This window comes from Salvelinus alpinus, chromosome 36 (assembly GCF_045679555.1).
Source record: "Salvelinus alpinus chromosome 36, SLU_Salpinus.1, whole genome shotgun sequence".
Lineage (NCBI taxonomy): Eukaryota > Metazoa > Chordata > Actinopteri > Salmoniformes > Salmonidae > Salvelinus > Salvelinus alpinus.
This window is the reverse complement of record NC_092121.1, coordinates 20,453,050-20,479,710: the sequence shown is the minus strand read 5'-3', so window position 1 is coordinate 20,479,710 and position 26,661 is coordinate 20,453,050. Positions and strand designations below refer to the sequence as shown.

The 26,661-nt window shown below is 44.4% G+C and overlaps 1 protein-coding gene across 1 annotated transcript in view; it reads right to left on the bottom strand.

The window, feature by feature from the left end:
• LOC139564775 (tumor necrosis factor receptor superfamily member 16-like) overlaps positions 1-25,614 on the bottom strand; it is a 42,258-nt gene extending 16,644 nt beyond the window's left edge. Inside the window, exons 1-3 of the mRNA XM_071384568.1 lie at positions 25,403-25,614; positions 19,950-20,112; positions 10,569-10,931 (exon numbers count right to left, since the gene is read on the bottom strand). Of these exons, the coding sequence (XP_071240669.1) occupies positions 10,569-10,931; positions 19,950-20,112; positions 25,403-25,441 (565 nt within the window). The 5' untranslated portion in view covers positions 25,442-25,614. The remainder of the gene's footprint in view (positions 1-10,568; positions 10,932-19,949; positions 20,113-25,402) is intronic.
• Between the last annotated feature and the right edge of the window lie 1,047 nt (positions 25,615-26,661).

Here is a 26,661-nt window from a genome sequence, read left to right as displayed (position 1 = left end):
TGCCGCAGCTACTTAAACACACATGCACACACATGCACACACATGCACACACACACACACACACACACACACACACACACACACACACACACACACACACACACACACACACACACACACACACACACACACACACTGTGTCAGCAAGATTGAAATCTAGTATCACACACATTGACTGAGTTAGGCCTAGATTCAATCAGATCAAGCGTTAACCGCCGAAGTCTGGATAATTCTTTGCAAAAACGGTTTGAATGGTCCACTGGCTCCCAGAGGCAAGATTTAGATTGGATGTTACATTTCAAGAACCCTTCCCCACACGCCCGTAGAAGGGGTGCTGTGTGTTATGTGCGTCACTGTTATCCATCCAGTAGTTGTGGCCTATGCTAGTTTCAAGTTATGAAAGGTGGCCGACAGTCTGCGATTTATTTTCATTGAAATTGAAAGTGGATTATACTGGTAAAGTCAAACATCACAACACGTTCTAAACCACTCTGGTGACAGACTTTTTTCCCTGTCTCCATTCATCACATGGCTGCTTGCTGCACTTTGTTACCACCGCAAATATCGTAAAGATTGCCCATTATATTTGATTTTGTAAGGACCCAAAAAACTGAGGCAGTGGGAGAACCTAGAAAGTAAATACAAAAACAATGTATTATTAGCTAGCTAGCTGGCTACAGTAGGCCACTTGTAGGGTAATGCCAGGTGTGCACTACATGACTTAACATGTAGTGGCTGAGCCTCAGCCACATGTAGTGGCTCAGCCTAACATGGCTGAGCCTCTCACACTAAACGACCGTCTTTCCTGTAATATTTTGTTGTCTTGCCAACATAGTGGTGCAATACTAAACCATGTGGCACAGACAGGGGTCACACACTAAACCATGTGGCACAGACAGGGGTCACACACTAAACCATGTGGCACAGACAGGGGTCACATACTAAACCATGTGGCACAGACAGGGCTCACACACTAAACCATGTGGCACAGACAGGGGTCACATACTAAACCATGTGGCACAGACAGGGGTCACACACTAAACCATGTGGCACAGACAGGGGTCACATACTAAACCATGTGGCACAGACAGGGGTCACACACTAAACCATGTGGCACAGACAGGGGTCACACACTAAACCATGTGGCACAGACAGGGGTCACATACTAAACCATGTGGCACAGACAGGGGTCACACACTAAACCATGTGGCACAGACAGGGGTCACATACTAAACCATGTGGCACAGACAGGGGTCACACACTAAACCATGTGGCACAGACAGGGGTCACACACTAAACCATGTGGCACAGACAGGGGTCACACACTAAACCATGTGGCACAGACAGGGGTCACACACTAAACCATGTGGCACAGACAGGGGTCACACACTAAACCATGTGGCACAGACAGGGGTCACACACTAAACCATGTGGCACAGACAGGGCTCACACACTAAACCATGTGGCACAGACAGGGGTCACACACTAAACCATGTGGCACAGACAGGGGTCACACACTAAACCATGTGGCACAGACAGGGGTCACACACTAAACCAGGTGGCACAGACAGGGGTCACATACTAAACCATGTGGCACAGACAGGGGTCACACACTAAACCATGTGGCACAGACAGGGGTCACACACTAAACCATGTGGCACAGACAGGGGTCACACACTAAACCATGTGGCACAGACAGGGGTCACACACTAAACCATGTGGCACAGACAGGGCTCACACACTAAACCATGTGGCACAGACAGGGCTCACACACTAAACCATGTGGCACAGACAGGGGTCACACATTAAACCATGTGGCACAGACAGGGGTCACACACTAAACCATGTGGCACAGACAGGGGTCACACACTAAACCATGTGGAACAGACAGGGGTCACACACTAAACCATGTGGCACAGACAGGGGTCACATACTAAACCATGTGGCACAGACAGGGGTCACATACTAAACCATGTGGCACAGACAGGGGTCACACACTAAACCATGTGGCACAGACAGGGATCACACACTAAACCATGTGGCACAGACAGGGCTCACACACTAAACCATGTGGCACAGACAGGGGTCACACACTAAACCATGTGGCACAGACAGGGATCACACACTAAACCATGTGGCACAGACAGGGCTCACACACTAAACCATGTGGCACAGACAGGGGTCACATACTAAACCATGTGGCACAGACAGGGGTCACACACTAAACCATGTGGCACAGACAGGGATCACACACTAAACCATGTGGCACAGACAGGGCTCACACACTAAACCATGTGGCACAGACAGGGGTCACATACTAAACCATGTGGCACAGACAGGGGTCACACACTAAACCATGTGGCACAGACAGGGGTCACACACTAAACCATGTGGCACAGACAGGGATCACACACTAAACCATGTGGCACAGACAGGGCTCACACACTAAACCATGTGGCACAGACAGGGGTCACATACTAAACCATGTGGCACAGACAGGGCTCACACACTAAACCATGTGGCACAGACAGGGGTCACACACTAAACCATGTGGCACAGACAGGGCTCACACACTACAAGATTCCTCACTTGGTCGTGAGGATTGTCGATTGCACGTTCTATGGTATATTGGTGATCACACAATTGAATGTGCATCCCGCCACCTACTATGCGGGAGAGAAACAGGATTCCCAAAAAAACTGAACAAACTACCCAAAAATAAATAAATAAAATAAAATAAATCAAAACGTTTTGTTAAAATATAAAACAGATCTGATCCCTACACAGGCTCAGGGGGAACCTGGAAGGGCAGGTCTTCCGGCGCCAGTACCCCTTGAAAGTCTTCAGATGTAAAATCCTTAAGTCAGTTTGTCCAGTTTTCTAGACTTCTTTGAGACTTGTGCTGTATAGCTTATAACTGTGGAAATGAATGCAACAAATTCCACCCTTTTAACCCACAGGGTATCTTTTGTCTGGAAGCAAACATTTACTACAGGCTGTGGTGTATCCAGTACCATATCTTCACTTATGCTGCTCAGGTCAATACAATTCTGGTCTGACCAATCGGATTCCATGCTTCAAGATTGCTTCGATCACGTGGACTGGGATATATTCCGGATAGCCTCAGACAACAACATTGACGTATACGCTGACTCGGTGAAGGAGTTTATTAGCAAGTGCATCGGAGATGTCGTTCCCTCTGTGACCATTAAAACCTTCCCTAACCAAAAAACGTGGATTGATGGCAGCATTCGCACGAAACTGAAAGCGCGAACCACCGTTTTTAATCATGGCAAGGCGACCGGAAACACGACCGAATACAAACAGTGCAGCTATTCCCTCCTCAAGGCAATCAAACAGGCAAAGCGTCAGTATAGAGACAAAGTAGAGTCTACAAAGTAGAGTTGCAATTCAACGGCTCAAACACGAGACGTATGTGGCAGGGTCTACAGTCAATCACGGATTACAAAAAGAAAACTGAACTAAATGACTATTGCCCCGTAGCACTCACTTCTGTCATCATGAAGTGCTTTGAGAGACTAGTCAAGTATCATATCACCTCCACCCTACCTGATACTCTAGACCCACTCCAATTTCCTTACCCCCCCAATAGGTCCACTGACAATGCAATCGCAATCACACTGCACACTGCCCTCTCCCATCTGGACAAGAGGAATACCTATGTAAGAATTCTGTTCATTAACTACAGCTCAGCATTTAACACCATAGTACCCTCCAAACTCGTCATGAAGCTCTGGGTCTCGACCCCGCCCTGTGCAACTGGGTCCTGGACTTTCTGACGGGCCGCCCCCAGGTGGTGAAGGTAGCAAACAACATCTCCACCCCGCTGATCCTCAACACTTGGGCCCCACAAGGGTGTGTTCTCAGCCCTCTCCTGTACTCCCTGCTCACCATGACTGCCTGGCCATGCACGCCTCCAACTCAATCATCAAGTTTGCAGACGACACTACAGTGGTAGGCCTGATTACCAACAACGACAAGACAGCCTACAGGGAGGAGGTGAGGGCCCTCGGAGTGTGGTTTCAGGAAAATAACCTCTCACTCAACGTCATAAAAGCAAAGGAGATGATCGTGGACTTCAGGAAACACCAGAGGGAGCACCACCCTATCCACATCGACGGAACCGCAGTGGAGAAGGTGGAAAGCTTTAAGCTCCTCGGCGTACACATCACAGACAAACTGAAATGGTCCACAGTGCCTCAGGAGGCTAAAACACTCACAAACTTTTACAGATGCACAATCGAGAGCATCCTGTCGGGCTGTATCACAGCCTGGTACGGCAATTGCACCGCCCTCAACCGCAAGGCTCTCCAGAGGGTAGTGCGGTCTGCACAACGCATCACAGGGGGCAAACTACCTGCCCTCCAGGACACCTACAGCACCCGATGTCACAGGAAGGCTAAAAAGATCATCAAGGACAACAACCACTCGAGCCACTGCCTGTCCACCATAATGCCACTTTAATAATGTTTACATACCCTACATTACTCATCTCATATGTATATACTGTATTCTACACCATCTGCTGCATCTTGCCTATGCCGCACGCCATCGCTCATCCATATATTTACATGTACATGTACATATTCTTATTCATCACTTTACATTTGTGTGTATTTGTGCGTATAAGGTAGTTGTTGTGAATTTGTTAGATAACTTGTTAGATTTTACTGCATAGTTGGAACTAGAAGCACAAGCGTTTCACTACACTTGCATTAACACCTGCTAACCATGTGTATGTGACCAATACAATGTGATTTGATTTGACTTGTTTTCTCAATTATTTTAATTGCCTACACATAGGAGATTTGATTGACAGCTCTAACTTTTGCCACCTTCTTCACCTTCACAGGGCACTCCAGGAACTCAGGATCATGATCCCCACCACAATTGCAGCACCATCATCTTTCTACACACCATTCTTCAGAATACTCTGTTCGTCTGCACACTGTTGAAACGTCTGCACACACTTGAAACATGGCCAAATCCTTTAATATTCTTACACTGCAGTGGTTTGGGGACGAAAGCTTCCTACATAACCAAACTTCACATGCGTAGGTGTTTGCTCTTTATCAAAAACCAACAGAACCGACAGACTTTCTTCTATTTCTCCATTCCCCCAGCGGTTCAGACGCCGGGCACCAACCACACCAGGAATTCTCTTCAGGTATTCAACCTGAACATCCGTCGTCGCCCCTGAGATGACTCTTTTAACGGGTGCTCTACTCTGAAGTTCAAAACATTAAAACTTCTGTTGTCCGGATTCTTTTGAGTCCCACTGCAATCTTCCTCTGCTCTTCAGAAATACAATGAATCAAAATACGCCATTTTAGACACCTCAAACGGGTTTCCCACATATGCATCCTTACTCAACAAACGCATCCCAACAAGAAGCAATTCATTATCATTCACTCCAATTTTAGACAATTTCAACTACTGTTCTCCATTCAGAACATTCGTCTTCACCAAATTTGCTCAACGCGCTGCTTGATTCCAACTCAGCATCCACTTCCGCCATCTTCCCACACTCTAGTCGACACATTGAAATGAAAGTGGACATGTAAACATTAATGACAGATAAACCAATACATGTATTGACCCAAATTACTTATTGATATTGGTATGAGTGGGTTCATGTTGTTTTATAGATCTACACAAGCTGCGGTTTGCTATGTAGAGTTGATGAACTAGACTTTCCATTGCAATAATGATGTCATTTCAGTTAACGTAGCTACAACAAGCTTTGGCTCAAAGCAGCCTCATAAATGTTTTCAGTCAGACATTCATGCCACACAGAGTTGAAATGTCTAGCCAACACTTCAGAGCTGTAACGATTTAACGCTTTGGTTAAAGGCAAGTATAAATGCATACCAGTAGTAGTCATCGTTCCTGCTGGAGAGTCTACACATTCTGGGTGACGCGAAACAATGTCAACATCTCACTGGCTTCTTCTCTGGCGAGCTCTCATTGGCTATTGCTGATCACAGTTCTAAAAGCTTGTTGTTGCACATTTCACACTACAAGAGCATTGCAGATTTTGCTCTGGTAAAATCAAACATGTTTGAAAATATCGGGCTGTCTGGGACTGCCTGAAGACGAGATCGGTAGCCCTCAGATTGCGTCTCTGACCCGTTCAAGTTAAATGAGCGTTGGTGACGGCCGCACGCCCTGAGGAGGCAACGACATGGGGATTTTGTCTCAGATTTCAGGGACAGCTAAAACTGTGTAGTGTACACCCGGCATCACTCAATGGAACTGATAATTAGCTGACTTTACACACTGTTAAGCTAAGTGAATTAAATGTCCTCAACTAGCAAACTTCCTATTAGCTAGCTATCTTGATGTAATCATTGTTAATTAAAAACACAGTCTCCAAATGCATTTGTAAATAATAACCATGGAAGAGGGTGAAATTGAATCTCCAGCTGTCAGTAAAGGGAAAGTGTAGGCTACTGGACAGGGCAGGTCATTTTGCTGCAGGACATTATGAAAAGATTGTCCAGTTCCAGTATCTAGAGGGGAAAGGTTTGAGGACAGCGAGATAATAGCAACATAATATTCTGTGTAATTGAAGTATAATGAAGCCTGTTTCTTTGTGATGTTTTCTGTCTTCAGATATGGAACGCTGTGAAAGCCTGTTTGTGTCACACCCTGATCTGTTTCACCTGTTTTGTGATGGTCTCCCCCCCCTCCAGGTGTCGCCCATCTTCCCCATTATCCCCTGTGTATTTATACCTGTGTTCTCTGTTTGTCTGTTGCTAGTTTGTTTTGTTCATAAAACCTACCAGCATTTGTTCCCCTGCTCTTGCCTGTTTTCTTGCTCCTGTTTTCTGGTCCTTCCCGGTGTTGACCGTTCTGCCTGTCCTGACCCTGAGACAGCCTGCCGGTTTGTACCTTACCCCACCGTTCTGGATTATTTACCCCTACCTGCCCTGACCCTGAGACTTCCTGCCGTTCTGGACCCTTTACACCCTCTCTGGATTATTGACCACTGCCTGCCTTGACCTGTTATTTGCTTGCCCCTGTTGTTGTAATAGACTTTTGTTGCTTCGACACAGTCTGCATCTGGGTCTTACCTAAACGTGACAGTTTGCCGATGAAGAGAGAGGTCCCAATGAAGGTTCCAAGAGACTAAGGGTATATCCTATATGCCATGGGTCATTGTGGCTAGCTACTTCTTGTCCCTCATGCTAGCCTTTACAACCAAATATCACTTCAGAAATGTCAACATTTTAAATATTGACATGGCCAGCATTGTAGACCATTTCTTCCCTCTTGCTGCAGATTTAACTGATCTAGAAATAACATAGAAATGCTGTGAAAACCAGCGTGTTGTAAATGTTCTCAAATGTTTTGTCACCACTTCTTCTTTTGTAGAATTTTTTTTGTCCTCATGCACAGTTGCTACTAATCTGGTGAGCATCAAAGTTGTCCTCATAGACCACCGGGGTGTCTTGGGAACAGAACAGTCATGGCAATGGTTCGACGGCGTCCACATGTTTCCGTGTGACCTTATGGGTCCTTTCACATGCCAGAGTCCCCCTGACACACCACACAGGGCAAGGTCACCCAGAGCCACCCCATACTGTCACTACTGTCCCTAGCACTGTCCCTAGTCCTGTCCGTGGCCAGCGGAACACAACACAGGGTCACAGAGAAGAAGACAGAGCCCCGAGGTCAGAGGTGAGAGGCGCTCTGGTTGTGTGCTGTCTTTATCTCCACTGCTGGTGGTCCTCTATATGGTACAGCACAAGGCTGCATTGTACCCTACTGTACATCACTCATAATAGAAGGCCTGACATAATGTTCACTCACTGTATGAGGCACACATGGTGCGGTTTGCCTGGATTTCTGCAGTCCATATGACTCTCTGACTCTCACACAACGTATGAGTGATATAAGTGATATTCCCAATTCTCATATTTAATACTTTATTTTTTAGAGTCAGTGAGAGAGGGAGAGAAAGAGAGAGAACACTGTATATAGACATAATATGACATTTGAAATGTCTTTATTCTTTTGGAACTTCTGTGAGTGTAATGTTTACTGTACATTTGTATTGATTATTTCACTTTTGTTTATTATCTACTTCACTTGCTTTAGCAATGTTAACATATGTTTCCCATGCCAATAAAGCCCTTGAATTGAATTGAGAGAGAGAAGAAGGTAGTGAGGAAAACAGAGAAGGGAAGAGAGGACACAATTTCTTACACTTTCATGTCTGGACTGGTTCATGTGACTATGAATTGGGAAGGTTCTGGACTGGTTCATGTAATTATGAATTGGGAAGGTTCTGGACTGGTTCATGTGATTATGAATTGGGAAGGTTCTGGACTGGCTCATGTGATTATGAATTGGGAAGGTTCTGGACTGGTTCATGTGATTATGAATTGGGAAGGTTCTGGACTGGTTCATGTGATTATGAATTGGGAAGGTTCTGGACTGGTTCATGTGATTATGAATTGGGAAGGTTCTGGACTGGTTCATGTGATTATGAATTGGGAAGGTTCTGGACTGGCTCATGTGATTATGAATTGGGAAGGTTCTGGACTGGTTCATGTGATTATGAATTGGGAAGGTTCTGGACTGGTCCATGTGATTATGGTGCTGGGACATGTGTCCTCTTTTTTCCTCACTACCTTCTACTCTCTCTCTCTCTCTCTTTCGATCTCTTTCTATCTCTTTCTGTCTCTCTCTCTCTCTCTCTCTCTCTCTTCTCTCATTTTAATCTCCCTCTCTCTGAACAGAGATGTCCCTGGCTGATCAGAAGCAGGTGTTTCTGCCTTTTTGAGAACACAGAAACAGCTGTCAGTGAGGAGGAGGAGTCTGCCTCCTAAATGACACTTTACTCACTATGTAGTGTACTACCTTTGACCAGGACACGCTACGGGCTCTGGTTAAAAGCAATTCACTATATAGAGAATAGGGTGCCATTTTGGACACAGCCTATGTGTGGGCGAGAGAGTGTTTTCTCCTCTCCTGATCTTTCTGGGTTTATCTTTTCTCAGTCTGTTTCACAACTAACTGAGAACTGCCAGCCGCGGCCAAGAGATGACAGAACATTAAAAGAAGAGCGATTTATGACCCCCATCTGCCTGACAAGCATCTCCAGCACAGTGCAGCAGGTGTCCACGGATATCCCACTTGCATTTGCAACGTGGCATTTCTGGCCCAGGCAGCATCCAAGTCCAGCACACAAACCTCACCCAAGTCCCCCATCCAAAAAGTAACTAATCCTAGTAAGTGTCCAAGTTCCAAATTCCGAACCTAATATCAAAACCATTACGGAAATCTTGTTCCCAAAACCCAAAATTAATGTACATGATCAAAAAACAATATCAAGCCTGGTTTTTTATCACCTTTACGAAACCTTGGAACATTCTAGTCCTACTGTACCAAAGGTCATCTGGAGGGGGCGTTAAGGACCTCTGTTATAAAGTTGATAATTTCCTTCATACAGTATATTTACTGGAACTCAAACCTGCTGGTCCCATAGACCTAACCCAGCCTGTGGAGCCAACACAGGTCCCATAAACCTAACCCAGCCTGTGGAGCCAACCCAGGTCCCATAAACCTAACCCAGCCTGTGGAGCCAACCCAGGTCCCATAAACCTAACCCAGCCTCTGGAGCCAACCCAGGTCCCATAAACCTAACCCAGCCTGTGGAGCCAACCCGGGTCCCATAAACCTAACCCAGCCTGTGGAGCCAACCCAGGTCCCATAAACCTAACCCAGCCTGTGGAGCCAACCCAGGTCCCATGAACCTAACCCAGCCTGTGGAGCCAACCCAGGTCCCATAAACCTAACCCAGCCTGTGGAGCCAACCCAGGTCCCATAAACCTAACCCAGCCTGTGGAGCCAACCCAGGTCCCATAAACCTAACCCCTGTGGAGCCAACCCAGGTCCCATAAACCTAACCCAGCCTGTGGAGCCAACACAGGTCCTATAAACCTAACCCAGCCTGTGGAGCCAACCCAGGTCCCATAAACCTAACCCAGTCTGCTACCAAAGCAGGGAGCTCCATATCTTGTAGCCCAAGCAGCAGTGGACCTCCCAGAGGCTGGGCTTATTATTCACTGACATGGCTGATTTCATGCCACGTCCACCCTGCTGGATTGACAGCTTCCTGGGTATGTGCTCCAGTGCTGCAGCCTGCCCTGTAGTGCATCTGTGTTCACCGTGCCCGCAGAGGGAATACCTGGCCTCTAGTTAGAGCGTTTGGAGATTATGCACTGTCTCTGTGTTGACACTCCACCACTTCTTGACCTCTGTGACCGCTGTTCTGTTTTTTCTGCCGTCTGACAATTTGGCCTGCATGGCCCTCTGACCCTGACTGTAGAACAGACACATGTGGAAGTCACCCCTGTTGACCTCCTAAATTCACATGAGAAAGAAAACATTGTGATAGAGACATACAGGCCTTTACTATACGACCCTGATAGGACAGGAGGGCAAAGGTTACCATAAGTTCCCAGACGTTACTGCTACTGGCTAGCGTGCAGGTTGTGTGTGTGTATGTTGCTGTGAGTGTGCGTTGGTTCTCTTACTGTGGCAGAGGGAGTCGCTGACGGGGGTGCAGGCGCTCAGCTCCACCTCGATGCCCTCATCACATATGGTGCAGGGCAGGCAGGGGTCCAGGGAGCTGTCCCGGTCGGAGTAGGTGTCGTCTATACACTCCTCACACACCGTGTCGTGGTTGACCTCGCAGTGTGCCAACACGCCCTGGCCCGCCAGGCACACCGTGCAGGGCTCGCAGCGCCCAGACACCTCATTCAGGTAGTAGTTGTAGTCACACACGCAGATGGCATTGTTGGAGTCAGTGCAGGGCGTCTGCATGCGCATCAGACCTGTACACATGGTGCAGGGGATACATGTGTCTGTGTGGCTGTAGCTCTCTGAGTAGGTCTCACCTGGAGGAGAAGAAAGAAGAAGGGGATAGAGAACAATGAGGGGAGGATGAGACAGAGGGGTGAAGGGGAGGGGGGATGGAGGGAGGGAGGAGAGAGGAAAAATGTATATGAGGAGGAGATGAGAGAGAGACAGTCAGTCTAATGACATGAATCATGTTTACTGCTGCTGTGTTCATCGAGAGGGGGGACACAGTGATCCAGTGGGCTCTGGATGATTTGTGTTCTGAGACATGAAAGGTGCTCTTGTTGAGGAAGGAGTCTGAAGCCCGCCGCGCTCATTACTAGATTGATCTCTGTGTGGACTGTACCGACTGTACTGTAATCATATAGCTCTCTACTGCTCTGAACAGACGACGAGATGGCCTGTATTCAAAGTTAGTATTCAAAGTATTCAAGCTGGGTTTGGCACAAATGATCACTGATCATTTGATGCTTGGCCACTCTTCATCATTTTAAAGTATGTTTCAAGCTATTTCTGAAAAGAATACATAAGTCTAACAATATTGAGATGAATAAACTTAGCGCACGCCATACGCATGTTTCCCATTGTAATTCAGACTTGTCATGAAAGTGTGCGTGTGTGAACAAGCATTATAACTCTGCCAGGAAAACGCCCTCCATTCACCTGACTATAACACCCTTCAACACCCTTTATTTGCTGCATGATTTGGAACTGTTGGAATTAGGCCATGGGACGGCAGTTTCTAAAAGAAAGAGCAATGGCGAATTTGATCACATTTCTGTAGAGGTGTGGGCAGAATGTTTTAGTGGCCAATTGTTGTGGACTTGTCAACAATGTTTTGATTTCAATTCCAAAAATAAAACACATTGATTTTTGTTCTTCTCACTAACAGCAAATGGTTGCATCTTGTTATGATATGTTTTTATGAATAAGCGTGTCCTCATATCCCCCATTTGCACAACATACTTACTTGCCTGCTTGCAATACAATATTACAACTAATAGAAAATGTGCGTGGAGGAAAGCACATTCTCAAGCCAAGTTCACTTTTTATAAATGACAACTTTTGCGTCCAAACTGGCGCATGCATGTTTTGTGGTATATTTTGTAGCTACGCAATGTTTATAAAGGAGGCCCCTGATGACTATTTGCTGAGCCAGTTGTAGTTGTCTTTATGAAGTTCCATTAGTAGAATGTGCTCTTCAGGAATGTTGGTGCTAGAAGTTGAGCCATGAAGGTGTTGACCCCAAACTGGGTTATTCTCATGCTGAGAGTTCTTAGCGGTACAAAGTCATCCATTAATATTGCATGTTCTTATAGAATTTTTTTCAGATATAATTGGAACCCTGCTGAATTATTCATAGAGTCTGTTATTTTCGTGGCTGTAGGAGATGGGAGTGATGTTTTGCGGGAGAGGAGCAGAGGGAGGATGAGAGAGGAAGGGAGGAGAGGGAAGAGATGAGGAGAGGAGAGGAGAGGAGAGGGTGGAGAGGAGAAGAGGATAAGAGAGGAGAGGATGAGAGGAGAGGAGGAGATGGTGGAGAGGAGGGGCAGGCTGGTTTGAATAACAGAACAGCAGGATCCCAACAGGATATAGGGTTCCCCAAATCCCTCTGTACTCCTGTGTGATGCTCTTCTAAATGGGGAACAGGAGAGAGGAGGCATCTTCTGCAATCTGTTCAATGTAGAGCTTTAGAGGCTTCCCTTGCTATTAGAAACAGCAAGTGATGCATGTTTTTGTGTGTCTGCATCTGCGTGAGAGTACCGTGTGTGTGTGTGTGTGTGTGTGTGTGTGTGTGTGTGTGTGTGTGTGTGTGTGTGTGTGTGTGTGTGTGTGTGTGTGTGTGTGTGTGTGTGTGTGTGTGTGTGTGTGTGTGTGTGTGTGTGTGTGTGTGTGTGTGCACATGTCTGTGTGTGTCTGTGTCAGGACGAGCAGTGAGAAGTGTTGGATGGCAGTTGTTGTTGTGTTCAGTAAGAGAGAGAGAGCGTATTGCTGGTGTGAAAAGCCCTGCAGCAATGTCCCAGCACTTGCCTTGCCTTGGAAGCTCCTCCAGCATCTAAACACTAGCACAGGCTGAGCCTAATATCTCTAACACCTTGTAAACAGCAGCACAGCTTACTACCTGACAACACAGGGTGTCATCTCCCTTACTTTAAACACAGTGGAAACAGAGAATGTGAGAGGTAACGACATTGAAACATTAGTGGAGGATAAACAGAACAGGATTGGATAAAACAGGCTCATACTGTGAGAACAGGATTGGATAAACCAGGCTCATACTGTGAGAACAGGATTGGATAAAACAGGCTCATACTGTGAGAACAGGATTGGATGAAACAGGCTCATACTGTGAGAACAGGATTGGATACAACAGGCTCATACTGTGAGAACAGGATTGGATTAAACAGGCTCATACTGTGAGAACAGGATTGGATACAACAGGCTCATACTGTGAGAACAGGATTGGATAAAACAGGCTCATACTGTGAGAACAGGATTGGATAAAACAGGCTCAAACTGTGAGAACAGGATTGGATGAAACAGGCTCATACTGTGAGAACAGGATTGGATAAAACAGGCTCATACTGTGAGAACAGGATTGGATAAAACAGGCTCATACTGTGAGAACAGGATTGGGTAAAACAGGCTCATACTGTGAGAACAGGATTGGATAAAACAGGCTCATACTGTGAGAACAGGATTGGGTAAAACAGGATCATACTGTGAGAACAGGATTAGATAAAACAGGCTCATACTGTGAGAACAGGATTGGATGAAACAGGCTCATACTGTGAGAACAGGATTAGATAGAACAGGATGTATTAAACAGGATCATACTGTGAGAACAGGATTGGATAAAACAGGCTCATACTGTGAGAACAGGATTGGATAGAACAGGATTGAATAAAACAGGCTCATACTGTGAGAACAGGATTGGATAGAACAGGATTGGGTAAAACAGGCTCATACTGTGAGAACAGGATTGGATTAAACAGGCTCATACTGTGAGAACAGGATTGGATAAAACAGGCTCATACTGTGAGAACAGGATTGGATTAAACAGGTTCATACTGTGAGAACAGGATTGGGTAAAACAGGATCATACTGTGAGAACATGATTGGATAAAACAGGCTCATACTGTGAGAACAGGATTGGATTACACAGGCTCATACTGTGAGAACAGGATTGGGTAAAACAGGATCATACTGTGAGAACAGGATTGGATAAAACAGGCTCATACTGTGAGAACAGGATTGGGTAAAACAGGCTCATACTGTGAGAACAGGATTTGATAAAACAGGCTCATACTGTTAGAACAGGATTTGATTAAATAGGTTCATACTGTGAGAACAGGATTAGATAAAACAGGCTCATACTGTGAGAACAGGATTGGATGAAACAGGCTCATACTGTGAGAACAGGATTAGATAGAACAGGATGTATTAAACAGGCTCATACTGTGAGAACAGGATTGGATAAAACAGGCTCATACTGTGAGAACAGGATTGGATAAAACAGGCTCATACTGTGAGAACAGGATTTGATAAAACAGGCTCATACTGTTAGAACAGGATTTGATTAAATAGGTTCATACTGTGAGAACAGAATTAGATAAAACAGGCTCATACTGTGAGAACAGGATTGGATAGAACAGGATGTTATTAAACAGGCTCATACTGTGAGAACAGGATTGGATAAAACAGGCTCATACTGTGAGAACAGGATTGGATAAAACAGGCTCATACTGTGAGAACATGATTGGGTAAAACAGGCTCATACTGTGAGAACAGGATTGGATTAAATAGGCTCATACTGTGAGAACAGGATTGAATAAAACAGGCTCGTACTGTGAGAACAGGATTGGGTAAAACAGGCTCATACTGTGAGAACAGGATTGGATTAAAGAGGCTCATACTGTGAGAACAGGATTGGATAAAACAGGTTCATACTGTGAGAACAGGATTGGATAAAACAGGCTCATACTGTGAGAACAGGATTGGATAAAACAGGCTCATACTGTGAGAACAGGATTGGATAAAACAGGCTCATACTGTGAGAACAGGATTGGGTAAAACAGGCTCATACTGTGAGAACAGGATTGGATTAAACAGGCTCATACTGTGAGAACAGGATTGGATAAAACAGGCTCATACTGTGAGAACAGGATTGGATTAAACAGGCTCATACTGTGAGAACAGGATTGGATAAAACAGGCTCATACTGTGAGAACAGGATTGGATAAAACAGGTTCATACTGTGAGAACAGGATTGGATAAAACAGGCTCATACTGTGAGAACAGGATTGGATTAAACAGGCTCATACTGTGAGAACAGGATTGGATTAAACAGGCTCATACTGTGAGAACAGGATTGGATTAAACAGGCTCATACTGTGAGAACAGGATTGGGTAAAACAGGCTCATACTGTGAGAACAGGATTGGATAAAACAGGCTCATACTGTGAGAACAGGATTGGGTAAAACAGGATCATACTGTGAGAACAGGATTGGATAAAACAGGCTCATACTGTGAGAACAGGATTGGATTAAACAGGCTCATACTGTGAGAACAGGATTGGATAAAACAGGCTCATACTGTGAGAACAGGATGTTATTTCCTCTGGGTTTCCAACTCCAACCATTTGAGGTAACACAGTGAAAAACATTGACAATGGTCCAAAATTGGTCCAAAAAAGACCATCAAATAGTAAATATACATTCATATGATTCATAAGAATCAGGGAACATGTGACAGGGCAATGGAGAGACCTGAGGTTGAGTTCCCTCCACTGACAGGTGGTAGCCCAGGTCCAGTTTGGCAGTGAGTGTTTCAGATGGTGGTCTGGTCTCTTTATATGGCTCTGGCTAGAGGTAGCAGAGCAGCTCTGACATTGACTGAGTGAGCGGGGCCTTCGATCTGGTGGAAAAATAACTGACCTTAGGGTAAATAATGATTTGAAGTAGGACTCAGATCCTTTGTTTTCTTTTCAGTCAGGCTTGACGGTACAACCTTTCCTCAACCTCCCCAATTATCCCGCAGTGCAACAGGCCTCTACCTAATTTTAGCTCGCATGCATAAATCCCTATGCAGTCATTGTATATAAACATGTCTAAACGTGACCGTATGCTCCAGAACCACGCACATGTTGGAGGGAGGGAGGGAGGGAGAGAGGGAGGGAGGGTAAAAATCAGTTACCATGCCCGTCACCACCTGAGACCATGCAGAACATTAAGGTTAGCAAGATCTTTCCTCTCTTCCTGAATATGATCCTCATGGTTCCTGTCAACCTGACCACCCTCCTCTAGATATCTAGCAGTATGATCCTGTCAGCAGTTAGTGATTGAAGGCTGATGGATGTAGTGTAAATGTGCCAATTCAGCCTGAGAAGGCCCCTCCTCTCACATCGAAGTGTTTCGACCCCATTAGATTAGCATCATTAATAATGCAGGTCTGGACATCCTTAAGTTTCTCCTGTGTCCATCCTCTTTCATCTTCTCCATTGTCAGCACTATCCTGCTGTGTTCTTCTAGGGGACCGTGGCCAATGGCCATTTCCCCACTAATGTCAGACAGCTTTCCTTCCTTAACTCTTTTCATTCTTCTGCTATGCTAACATAACATACTGACCTTTCACTGGCTCTTGTTTCTCTGTAGGGCTATACGTTAAACGTTCTGAAACCTGCATGCCGGTTTCTATTTGTCTTTTAAAACTTGAAACATTTATTTAACAGTGTGTAATTATCGCCACGCTTCAGTGGTCTGCTTGGCTCGACCCCAAGGTTTACAACATCTGTTTAGGGTATTATTAACGTTCCTATAATGCTATTATTAGGATGTTAAAAAGCGAAGTCATATCTGGTGACAGTTATGTGTTATCCCTCATTAGCTCACCTAGTGTTGTTCTGGGGTCAGTGGAGTAATGCAGTAGTTTCCGCTGTAGGAGCCACAGAGGACTCTCAAACTAATTTCTCCTCATTCCCCCCATTACCCACTGATCCACAATCAGTCAGTCCTCTTTTACACACTCCATTGACTAAGGAAGCTGTGGTTCTCCTCTCTCTATGTCCTTCTCTCTGTCTCTCTCTCTTTCCCTCTCTCTCTCTAAATCCCCATTCAGTCAGAGAACTTTCTAAACGCTTTATTGACTGGCCTTTTCTCTCTCCATCCCCACTGATCCCCAGTCAGTTGCAGCCCCCTTTGTGACGCTTCACTGAGAAGCAGCTCTGGATGTGCTGTGTCCCATGACAGGCAGAGAGAGAGAAAGTGGAAATAAATTATTTAGCGGTGCTGACGTTGGCAGGCGTCTAGACCTGAAAGGATAGGGCAATGAGGAGGGGAGGTGTTTGCGGGACAGGAAGTAGAGTATCCAGAGAGGAAGAAGAGGTAAACAAAGATGCACCCATATTTACCATGAAACAGGAAATGGATGCTCAGAATTTTTTTTCACCTTTTAAAATATTAATACCTGCGCTTTATGAAATACTGCTTCTATCTACGTATATAGCTTTGTTATTCAGGTAAAGGTCCGTGTTTTCAGCCACTGACATCCATTTATAACACTCTCAGGCCCTATTTTTGTTAGTGTTTCAGGGATGCATCAAGCACATTAACATTTTATTGGGACTAACAAAAACGGACAGGCAGAGAACAATTGTAAATTGACTCAAATTGTCACAAACTAATGCGATTCTGCTGAATTGTGGAATGTTTACCACATTATTGATACCATGTCTGTATCGTGGCTCAAGATAATTGTTTTCTAGGGCTTCCCGAGTGGCGCAGCGGTCTAAGGCACTGCATCGCAGTACTAGAGGTGTCACTACAGATCTGGATTCGATCCCGGGCTGTATAGCAGCTGGCCGCGACAGGAGACCCATGAGGTGCGGCTGACTTCCGGGTTAAGCGAGCAGTGTGTCAAGAAGCAGTGCGGCTTGGTGGCGTCGTGTTTCGGAGGACGCATGGCTCTCGACCTTCACCTCTCCTGGGTCCGTACAGGAGTTGCAGCGATGGGACAACACTGACAACATTGTTTTCTGCATCCCTGTGTAGGATATCAAATGGGCGCAGCGCACTGGTAGAATTAGTCTGTTTAAATGTGTAAAGATGCAGTCATGTAACACCATGCAAGATGAATGAGCAGACCCTGCTCTTTGGTGCTTGATGCTCCCTCAGACCAGTTTTTGTCCCCGTTACAGCCGATGAGTCACATAAAGACTGGTAGGGAATGAGAGTGGAGCGCTCAGTAGTAGTTTATCATTTCCCATGAAAAAAGTGACAGCATTTATACATTTTAATTTATAAATGAAGGACTCTTAGGGCAGGGTTCAGTCAAACCTTAGAATACAAGTCCATATTAGGATGTCTGCTGCTTTTGCAGAGAAGCCAAGTGGCTCCAGTTTCCTGCTGTAATCCATCACTTTGTGTAATTTGCTGATAATAATGATGAATTAGTCTCCATTCCTCATCCCCTCCCTTCCAGTTGTTCTTTTACCTCTCTATGTACACTGTCTGGTTGGCTGTTCACCACCTGACCAGCTGCTGTGGATGAGACTTTGATCTTAAACTGCCAAGTTCCAGGAATGTTTGGAGGTTACATTAAATAATATGTGCATACCATGTCTTTACACATTGTTGGGCAGCAGTTCACAGGCATCCCAGGTCAGTGTTGTGTCTGTAGGAGCTTGTTATGGTAATACTATATCAAGCAGCAACACAGGCCATCTTCTGACTAAATTACTTAATTGATCTAATTTTAGACCTCGTCTGTTCTGTGTCCTGCTCAAATTGTGTTGGAAGACACTGGCATTTCTGGGATTTGTAAAGGACCTCAACTGAAGAATACTTTGTCTGTGAATTGTCACAGTTGTGAAAGAAGATCCTATTTGTACGACTCAGTCAATAGAGCAGACCTGACACCAATCACGAGTCACAATGCACTCTGACATTCTGCTCATCCACCACAACCATGCAGTGACCTTTGAGCACTACATTTTGACTTATAGAAGTGCTGTAGAATCCAGCTGACTCTCTCTGGATTCTATTTCTATGCTATGCAGTGACCTATGAGAACTACACTTTAACTTCTACTATGCATCTTAATTACTGTAAAGGACAACAACAGAAAGAGAGTGAAAATGGTGAAACAAACCCTAAGATGAAGTGTATATGTATGTTTGCATAAAGGCTCTTCCTCTCTGTAGGACGTTCTAGCACAACATTGGCACCTCTCCCGTCCCATTTATCCTCCCTCTGAATCAGTGCTAATGGGTTTCAGCCTGAGTTGTAAGTGAACACATTTGGCCCCACTTACAGCCATCAAACATAGGAACCCCTGCCTGTTTATAAAGAACACTTTGCTATTAAAGCAGGGACAGAAGGCTTTTTTTAGTCATCTGCAAATTGGACAGTAACATTTTTGTTCAGGCTTTTTTCTGTTTTGATTGGATGGTTTTAGACGGTGGGGTATTAATGTGTAAATTGCCGTTGGTGGTGTAAATGAGTGCATATAAGGTGAAATGTGTAGTTCAGGGATTTTTCTGCCATTGAAATCATTGAGGTGGTTAAGTCCAAACAGTGTAAAAAAAGTAATAATATACCCTATATATACTTTTTAAAATACATTTTCGGGATATAAAAACACTTTTAGTGTGTACTTAAATGACTAAAACCAGACATAAAGTGTGTAAAAAAGATAATGGACCTATATATTTTTTTATAACATTGAGAACTAACAATCCCCAAAATAAAAACTAGACAGTCAGGGAGAATTGAAAATTCTAAAAACAATGAATTTAGCATTATAGATGTTGTTATTATGTTTGAGCAAAAGAACACAACATTAGCCATTCTTTACCCCGCCAAGATGGGAGCTTCTAAAATTATAACGCGCCGACGGGCCAACCGCGCCCCCTGCCATGCCTACCACCTAAGCCCCTTTTTGATCCAGAAGAAAACCTCTAGTTGTGCACCTGAAAATAGCTGTGTGTGCGTGCCTATGTGCATGTGCATAATACAGTATGTCTGTATAGATGTGTACATTTGAAGGATGAACTCACTGTCTAGGCACTGGGCGCAGACGGTCTGGTTGGCACCACACCTCCTCACCACCCCCTCTCCAGGTGGGCACACCTCGCAGCACTCTCCACCCTTGGTGTACTGGCCTGACTCACAGGGCACCTGCACCGCCCGCTCCGTCTTAGAAGCCACCAATACCCCAACCTGGCACAGACAGAGGAACAGACAGAAGGGTGTTAAAGCAGAGGTCACCCATAATACTGGCTCATAGAGGGGAATGTTTTGAAGGCAAAAATGACAGCCAGATGCGTATTACAATCATGTTCCTAATCTAACCTCGTATCATGATTCGCAATAAATAATTTTGTCTACATCTAAATCAGAGACAAATTCTTCTACAGAGCAATACATTGTCCCATCCTCAGAGAGCCTTCAAAGGCACATAAAGGCAAGCCTCAAGGTGCTCACCCATGACTGGTCCAAGTAACACCTTTAAACATATGTGCCTAATGCACAACCTCGTGTTGCATGTTAGCACTTCAATATATCCTCCCCATACACACACACACCCATGATTGCACACACATACACACACACACACACCCATGCATGCACACACTCGTGCACCCACACACATGCACACACACACACTTCCCCCCAGAATTCCTGTTCCGATCATCCATGTCCAGCCCACTGCCCTTCACACTGAAGCTGTCAGTCTGCAGGGTGTTTACAAAGTCTCCTGAACCCATTCATTTATAAGGAGAAGATCTACCTTTGTTTTTCTAAAACTTGATTTGTGTTTTCTTCCCCATAGGGGTTAATCTCTTCCTTATTTATTCGCTTGTAGTGCAAATGTTAGTTGAATACTGCTGGCTGGAGCATACTGCAAGTCCAGGCGGGACTGTTTCGGGAAGTAAAGCATTTGAGGAGCTTAACTTTTTCTTTAAGGCCAAGACAAACGGAGCTGTCTACAGGGCTATTGGTCAGACTCATTACTGTTGATGGAGGGCTTGGGAGAGTTAACGTCCTTGTTTTTCATTCTAATTGCTAGGTGTGGTAAAAGACAGATTCCTCTCTGGAATTTGCATAACAAGTCCTCATATTGCGCAACTTAAAACTATAAATTCACACACGCACGCAAAGGCATACACACATGCTGCTTCCTGCTACACACAATCTTCTCTCTGTCTCTTTATTTCCACTCTTTTTCTCACTGCCTCTCTCCACTCTCCCTCTCTCTCCCCTTCGCTGTCACTTCCTCTCTCTCACTCTGATATAAATGCCAAACAGCTTCACAGGCACAGGACTAAAGCATGTTTTCATACATACAATACATTTAACTAAGGAAACAATAATGTGAAGCACATTCTGAAGTCATAATCATCAAAACCATTAGACTGAAACGCTTTAATGTTTAATGCCTCACATTTTACTAAGAAAAACTGCTGGTCTCTCTCTCACTGAGATGCCTTCTCTCTCTCTTTAACTGTCCCCCTCTCTCCCCCTCCCTCAGCCCCTGCTTTCATTCAGAAACAGATGCACTGAGAGCAGCCGCCAGCACAGCTCTCTCTATCTCTCTCTCTCTCTCTCTCTCTCTCTCTCTCTCTCTCTCTCTCTCTCTCTCTCTCTCTCTCTCTCTCTCTCTCTGTCGATCGACTCTCATCCGCTCTGTACATTTCTCCCTCTCTCTCTTCCCTCTATCTTCTCTGTATTGTCCTAAAGCACACCGTTGCCTCGTTTTGTAACACAATCCAATGATAAAACTGAGGAGGAACAAATGCAATTTCAGAATCCCCCCCCCCCCCCGTCCCCATCCCCGTCCCCAGTGAAAGTTGCGCTTGTGACCCCTCTACTCTTGGCATGTCTCCCTCTGTTGGAGAATTGCCCAAAGCATTGTTAAACCACACATCAGCATATTTTCTTATCCTTACTAATTTATGCAAACCTTGGCTCTAAACCTCTGTTTTTATTTGAATATAGTCTTACACTATAATCACCAGGTCGGGGAATTGTGAACTTGGAATGCTGCCCAAACCCCCAAGTTTATCTGTATTTGTGTGCATCTTGTCAGTGAAATAAACTGGCAATTTACCAGCTTCACCTCTGATAAGGAGCCTGCTACTCTCAACATGATCTGAGTGACTGAAAGGTGCTGCATGGTCAATCCGACGTCTGCATTGGCCGTGCAGCATTTAGGGTGATATGGCCTCTGCAGAAGTCAGGGTATTCATACTTCTTGAGCTTAGCGGAGCAGCGCAGAACTGTTGTGAAGGAAGTTGTCAAGGAAGTCAGTTTGTGTTTATACAGGACCTCCTGACCTACAGTGGAAGTGGGAAGTTTACATGCACTCATGTTGGAGTCATTAAAACTTATTTTCAACCACTCCACAAATTTCTTGTTAACAAACTATAATTTTGTCAAGTCAGTTAGGACTGTACTTTGTGCAGGACACATGTAATTTTTCCAACAAATGTTTACAGACAGATTATTTCATTTATAATTCACTGTATCACAATTCTAGTGGGTCAGAAGTTTACATACACTAAGTTGACTGTGCCTTTAAACAGCTTGGAAAATTCCTAAAATGATGTCATGGCTTTAGAAGATTCTGATAGGCTAATTGACATAATTTGAGTCAATTGGAGGTGTACCTGTGGATGTATTTCAAGGCCTACCTTCAAACTCAGTGCCTCTTTGCTTGACGTCATGGGGAAATCAAAATAAATCACCAAAGACCTCAGAAAAACTATTGTAGACCTCCACAAGTCTGGTTCATCCTTGGGAGCAATTTCCAAACGTCTGAAGGTACCACGTTCATCTGTACAAACAATAATACGCAAGTATAAACACCATGGGACCACGCAGCCGTCAAACCGCTCAGGAAGGAGACGCGTTCTGTCTCCTAGAGATGAATGTACTTTGGTGCGAAAAGTGCAAATCAATTCCAGAAAAACAGCAAAGGACCTTGTGAAGATGCTGAAGGAAACAGGTACAAAAGTATCTATATCCACAGTAAAATGAGTCCTATATCGACATAACCTTGAAAGGACGCTCAGCAAGGAAGAAGGCACTGCTCCAAAACCGCCATAAAAAAGCCAGACTACGGTTTGCAACTGCACATGGGGACAAAGATCGTACTTTTTATATAACTGTTTGGCCATAATAACCATTGTTATGTTTGGAGGAAAAAGGGGGAGGCTTGCAAGCCGGAGAACACCATCCCAACCGTGAAGCATGAGGGTGGCAGCATCATGTTGTGGGGGTGCTTTGCTGCAGGAGGGACTGGTGCACTTCACAAAATAGATGGCATCATGAGGTAGGAAAATTATGTGGATATATTGAAGCAACATGTCAAGACATCAGTCAGGAAGTTAAAGCTTGGACACAAATGGGTCTTCCAAATGGACAATGACCCCAATCAAGGTATTGGAGTGGCCATCATAAAGCCCTAACCTCAATCCTATAGAACATTTGTGGGCAGAACTGAAAAAGCGTGTGTGAGCAAGGAGGCCTACAAACCTGACTCAGTTACACCAGCTCTGTCAGGAGGAATGGGACAAAATTCACCCAACTTATTGTGTGAAGCTTGTGTAAGGCTATCTGAAACGTTTGACCCAAGTTAAACAATTTAAAGGCAATGCTACCAAATACTAATTGAGTGTATGTAAACTTCTGACCCACTGGGAATGTGATGAAAGAAATAAAAGCTTAAATAAATCACTCTCTCTACTATTATTCTGACATTTCACATTCTTAAAATAAAGTGGTGATCCTAACTGACCTAAAACAGGGAATTTTTACTAGGATTAAATGTCAGGAATTGTAAAAAACAAATGTATTTGGCTAAGGTGTATGTAAACTTCCGACATCAACTGTACCTATCATCAACCAATCATGTCAATGAGGAGCTATACGGAGCCCTCTGCATTGTCACAAAATTTGAGACGCGCACAGCGACGCGGTACGGAGCTCATTTTTGTCTCTGCGTCCCTCCCCTCCGTAGACTCCGCAATTGCATCACACCATCCATACGGAGCCTCCGACCACATTTTCGGATCAAGCATAAATTGGCTTTAAGTCTTTAACTCAAACGTGTAGAATAAGGCAATGCCCTCACACACACACACACACACACGCAAACACACACACACACACACACACACACACACACACACACACACACACACACACACACACACACACACACACACACACACACACACACACACACGCAAACACACACACATACACACACCAGGTCACATTCCCAGCCTTGAGATGCCTGCTTTGCACTCTCCCTGATTTCATAGTCAATTAGAGACTATTTCTGAATCTAATTCTACAAACATGCTCTATACTACCACAATGTTGTAAAGAAGCTGTCAAAACAGACTGCTCCTGAGTAATGTAGAGGGCTGTTCACATGGTGAGTGAATGAACAAGCCTTATTAGACCAGCAGGTCTTGAAATATCAGGAGGATTAGCCTATGACAGCCACTCACCAAATAATAGCAAATAGTTTGTAATCATCCCCATCACCATTATCATTATCATCACCCAACTATTGAAAATTCACATGCATGTCATGAATTGCTCAAAACTTTCTGAACTTCAGATAAGTCACTACCTCCACTTCAACAGAAGCCTACTGCCAAAAAAAAGAGAAAATATGGTTATTTTAGGATTTCATAACAGGTTCATGCATTAAAACTGTCATTAGATCACATACGGACTGAAATGTTAAGGGTTTGATCAGTCATCAGTAAATGGCACAGATCTGTTTCATATATGCATACTCAGTGTTGGGGAAGCTACTCTGAAAATATATTTTACCAAGCTACCAATTACTTGACACTGGAAGAAGTTAAACTGGGTATATGGGTGAAGTAGGCAATCATTTTCTTTTTTTCAGCATGAGACCTGCCTAATTCTCACTTGAAACGTTCGTTTTTTTGTTTCTCGTGCTAAATGACACATTCTGTTAACATATGACCTCAATTGCAATTTATCTATGGCATTTCAGGTGCACATATGAACGTTTTTTAAGAACTAGTTTGAGAACAGTTTTTGAATGGATGGACCTGCTATGAAATCCTACATTGTAAAAGGAACCTTGGGCTACGGCACCTGCCTATGAAAACCTTCCAGGATGGTTGTTCTATAAAGGATTCAGATGAAGAGCATGGGGAACTATAACTGTTATTAGAAAACACACATTCCGGTTTATTATGATCAGTTCTGAGATGAGGGGGGGGCTGATAAGCACCTTCCCTCCAGCAGTTCTCCTCAGATTAGTATCGTGACTAATTTGCCAGCATTAGATGGAGAAATACGAGGGACAGTGCGGGGATCCCCAGTCCAATACAACTACAGTGTTATAACGCAAAGTAATAAAATGCAAACAATGAACACGTTTCTCCCATGCTACCTATTCAATCAAAATGAAATATATCTTTATGAAATCAGAGTTATAAATCATGCCATTACTCACCACTCCAAACAACATCACCAATGATAAGGTACCCGCCATGCTTCGGTTTCCTACAGTGTCATAAACAAATAGACTATACTAAATGGATACTGCAAAGGAACATACAGGACGAATTGTTCATTTTAATTCCAGTGGCAATTCTTTATCAATGAGTCCGCAGTCAATTCCCCATGCTCTTCGCTGCCGTGTAGCGTTCGAGACCTTTTGAGAGTGAGATGCGTCGCATTGGCAGGTCACTGGTGCGTGCGTGCAGCGTTCCGGCGCAGGCTGACTGTACTGAGCGCTATCCAGCAGTGCACTGCGGAGGCAAGAGTCGTGCACGAACTGAAGAGAGGCACGTCCACTCTTTCCTGATTTACCCTGTGACTTCTACAGTAGACGACTTGGACGATCTACACCTGGGATCATCAGCTAGATTCAGACGCGCGTCAACTTTTTCTTGAGTGGAAGGTTGGGGAGCAAGAACAAAATTACAAATCATTTGTAGACTTCAGATTTACCGCATTAATAAGCCCAAACAGATATAATATTTGACTAAAACATAATAATTCCAATCCTTGCATGTATTTGCATATGGTAATGTGTCTCTATATTATGCATGGAAATACTTGGAAACAGATATTCCAAATTAAAATAATTTGGAGCTGATTTACATTGTTTTATGTCCAACAATGAAAATGCAACAACAAAAAACACCTGCAGTACAAATTCGGCACTCGGGCCGGCAGTTGGGGGACCCTGATTTACATAGACATGGATCAACTGGAGTCACTTTTCTGACACTTCATCTATATCTCGCTCTCTCTCTCTCTCTCTCTGTGTTTCTCTCTATCGCTCTCTCTCGCTCTCCAGCTTTCCCTCCAAATCGTTGCATTGCATGTTGTTTGCCAAAGAAAGCATCCCCGGAAATCTACCTGAAATCTACTGGGCAGATGCGTTTTTCACATGCAGTTTTATTGGTCATTACTAATTTATGTGGTCTGTATTATTGCGTCAACTTTATATTAATGAATGAATTTAATGAGCTGGTGCACACCCCAAAAGTTGGTAGAGGTGCTGGCCAACGGCGAGCAAACTAAGCAAAAAAAAAGCGTTGCATACTCTATATACAAGCTCCCGGTAATGTATTGGGTAAACCACCAACGTTTTGTCATCACTGTGCCTTCTTCAGGGTCTGGTGTCAAGCACATCATCATTATAGGCACAGCTTGATTCTTGCGCTTTTTACATGTTTACGTAATAGTAGCCTATAGCCTACA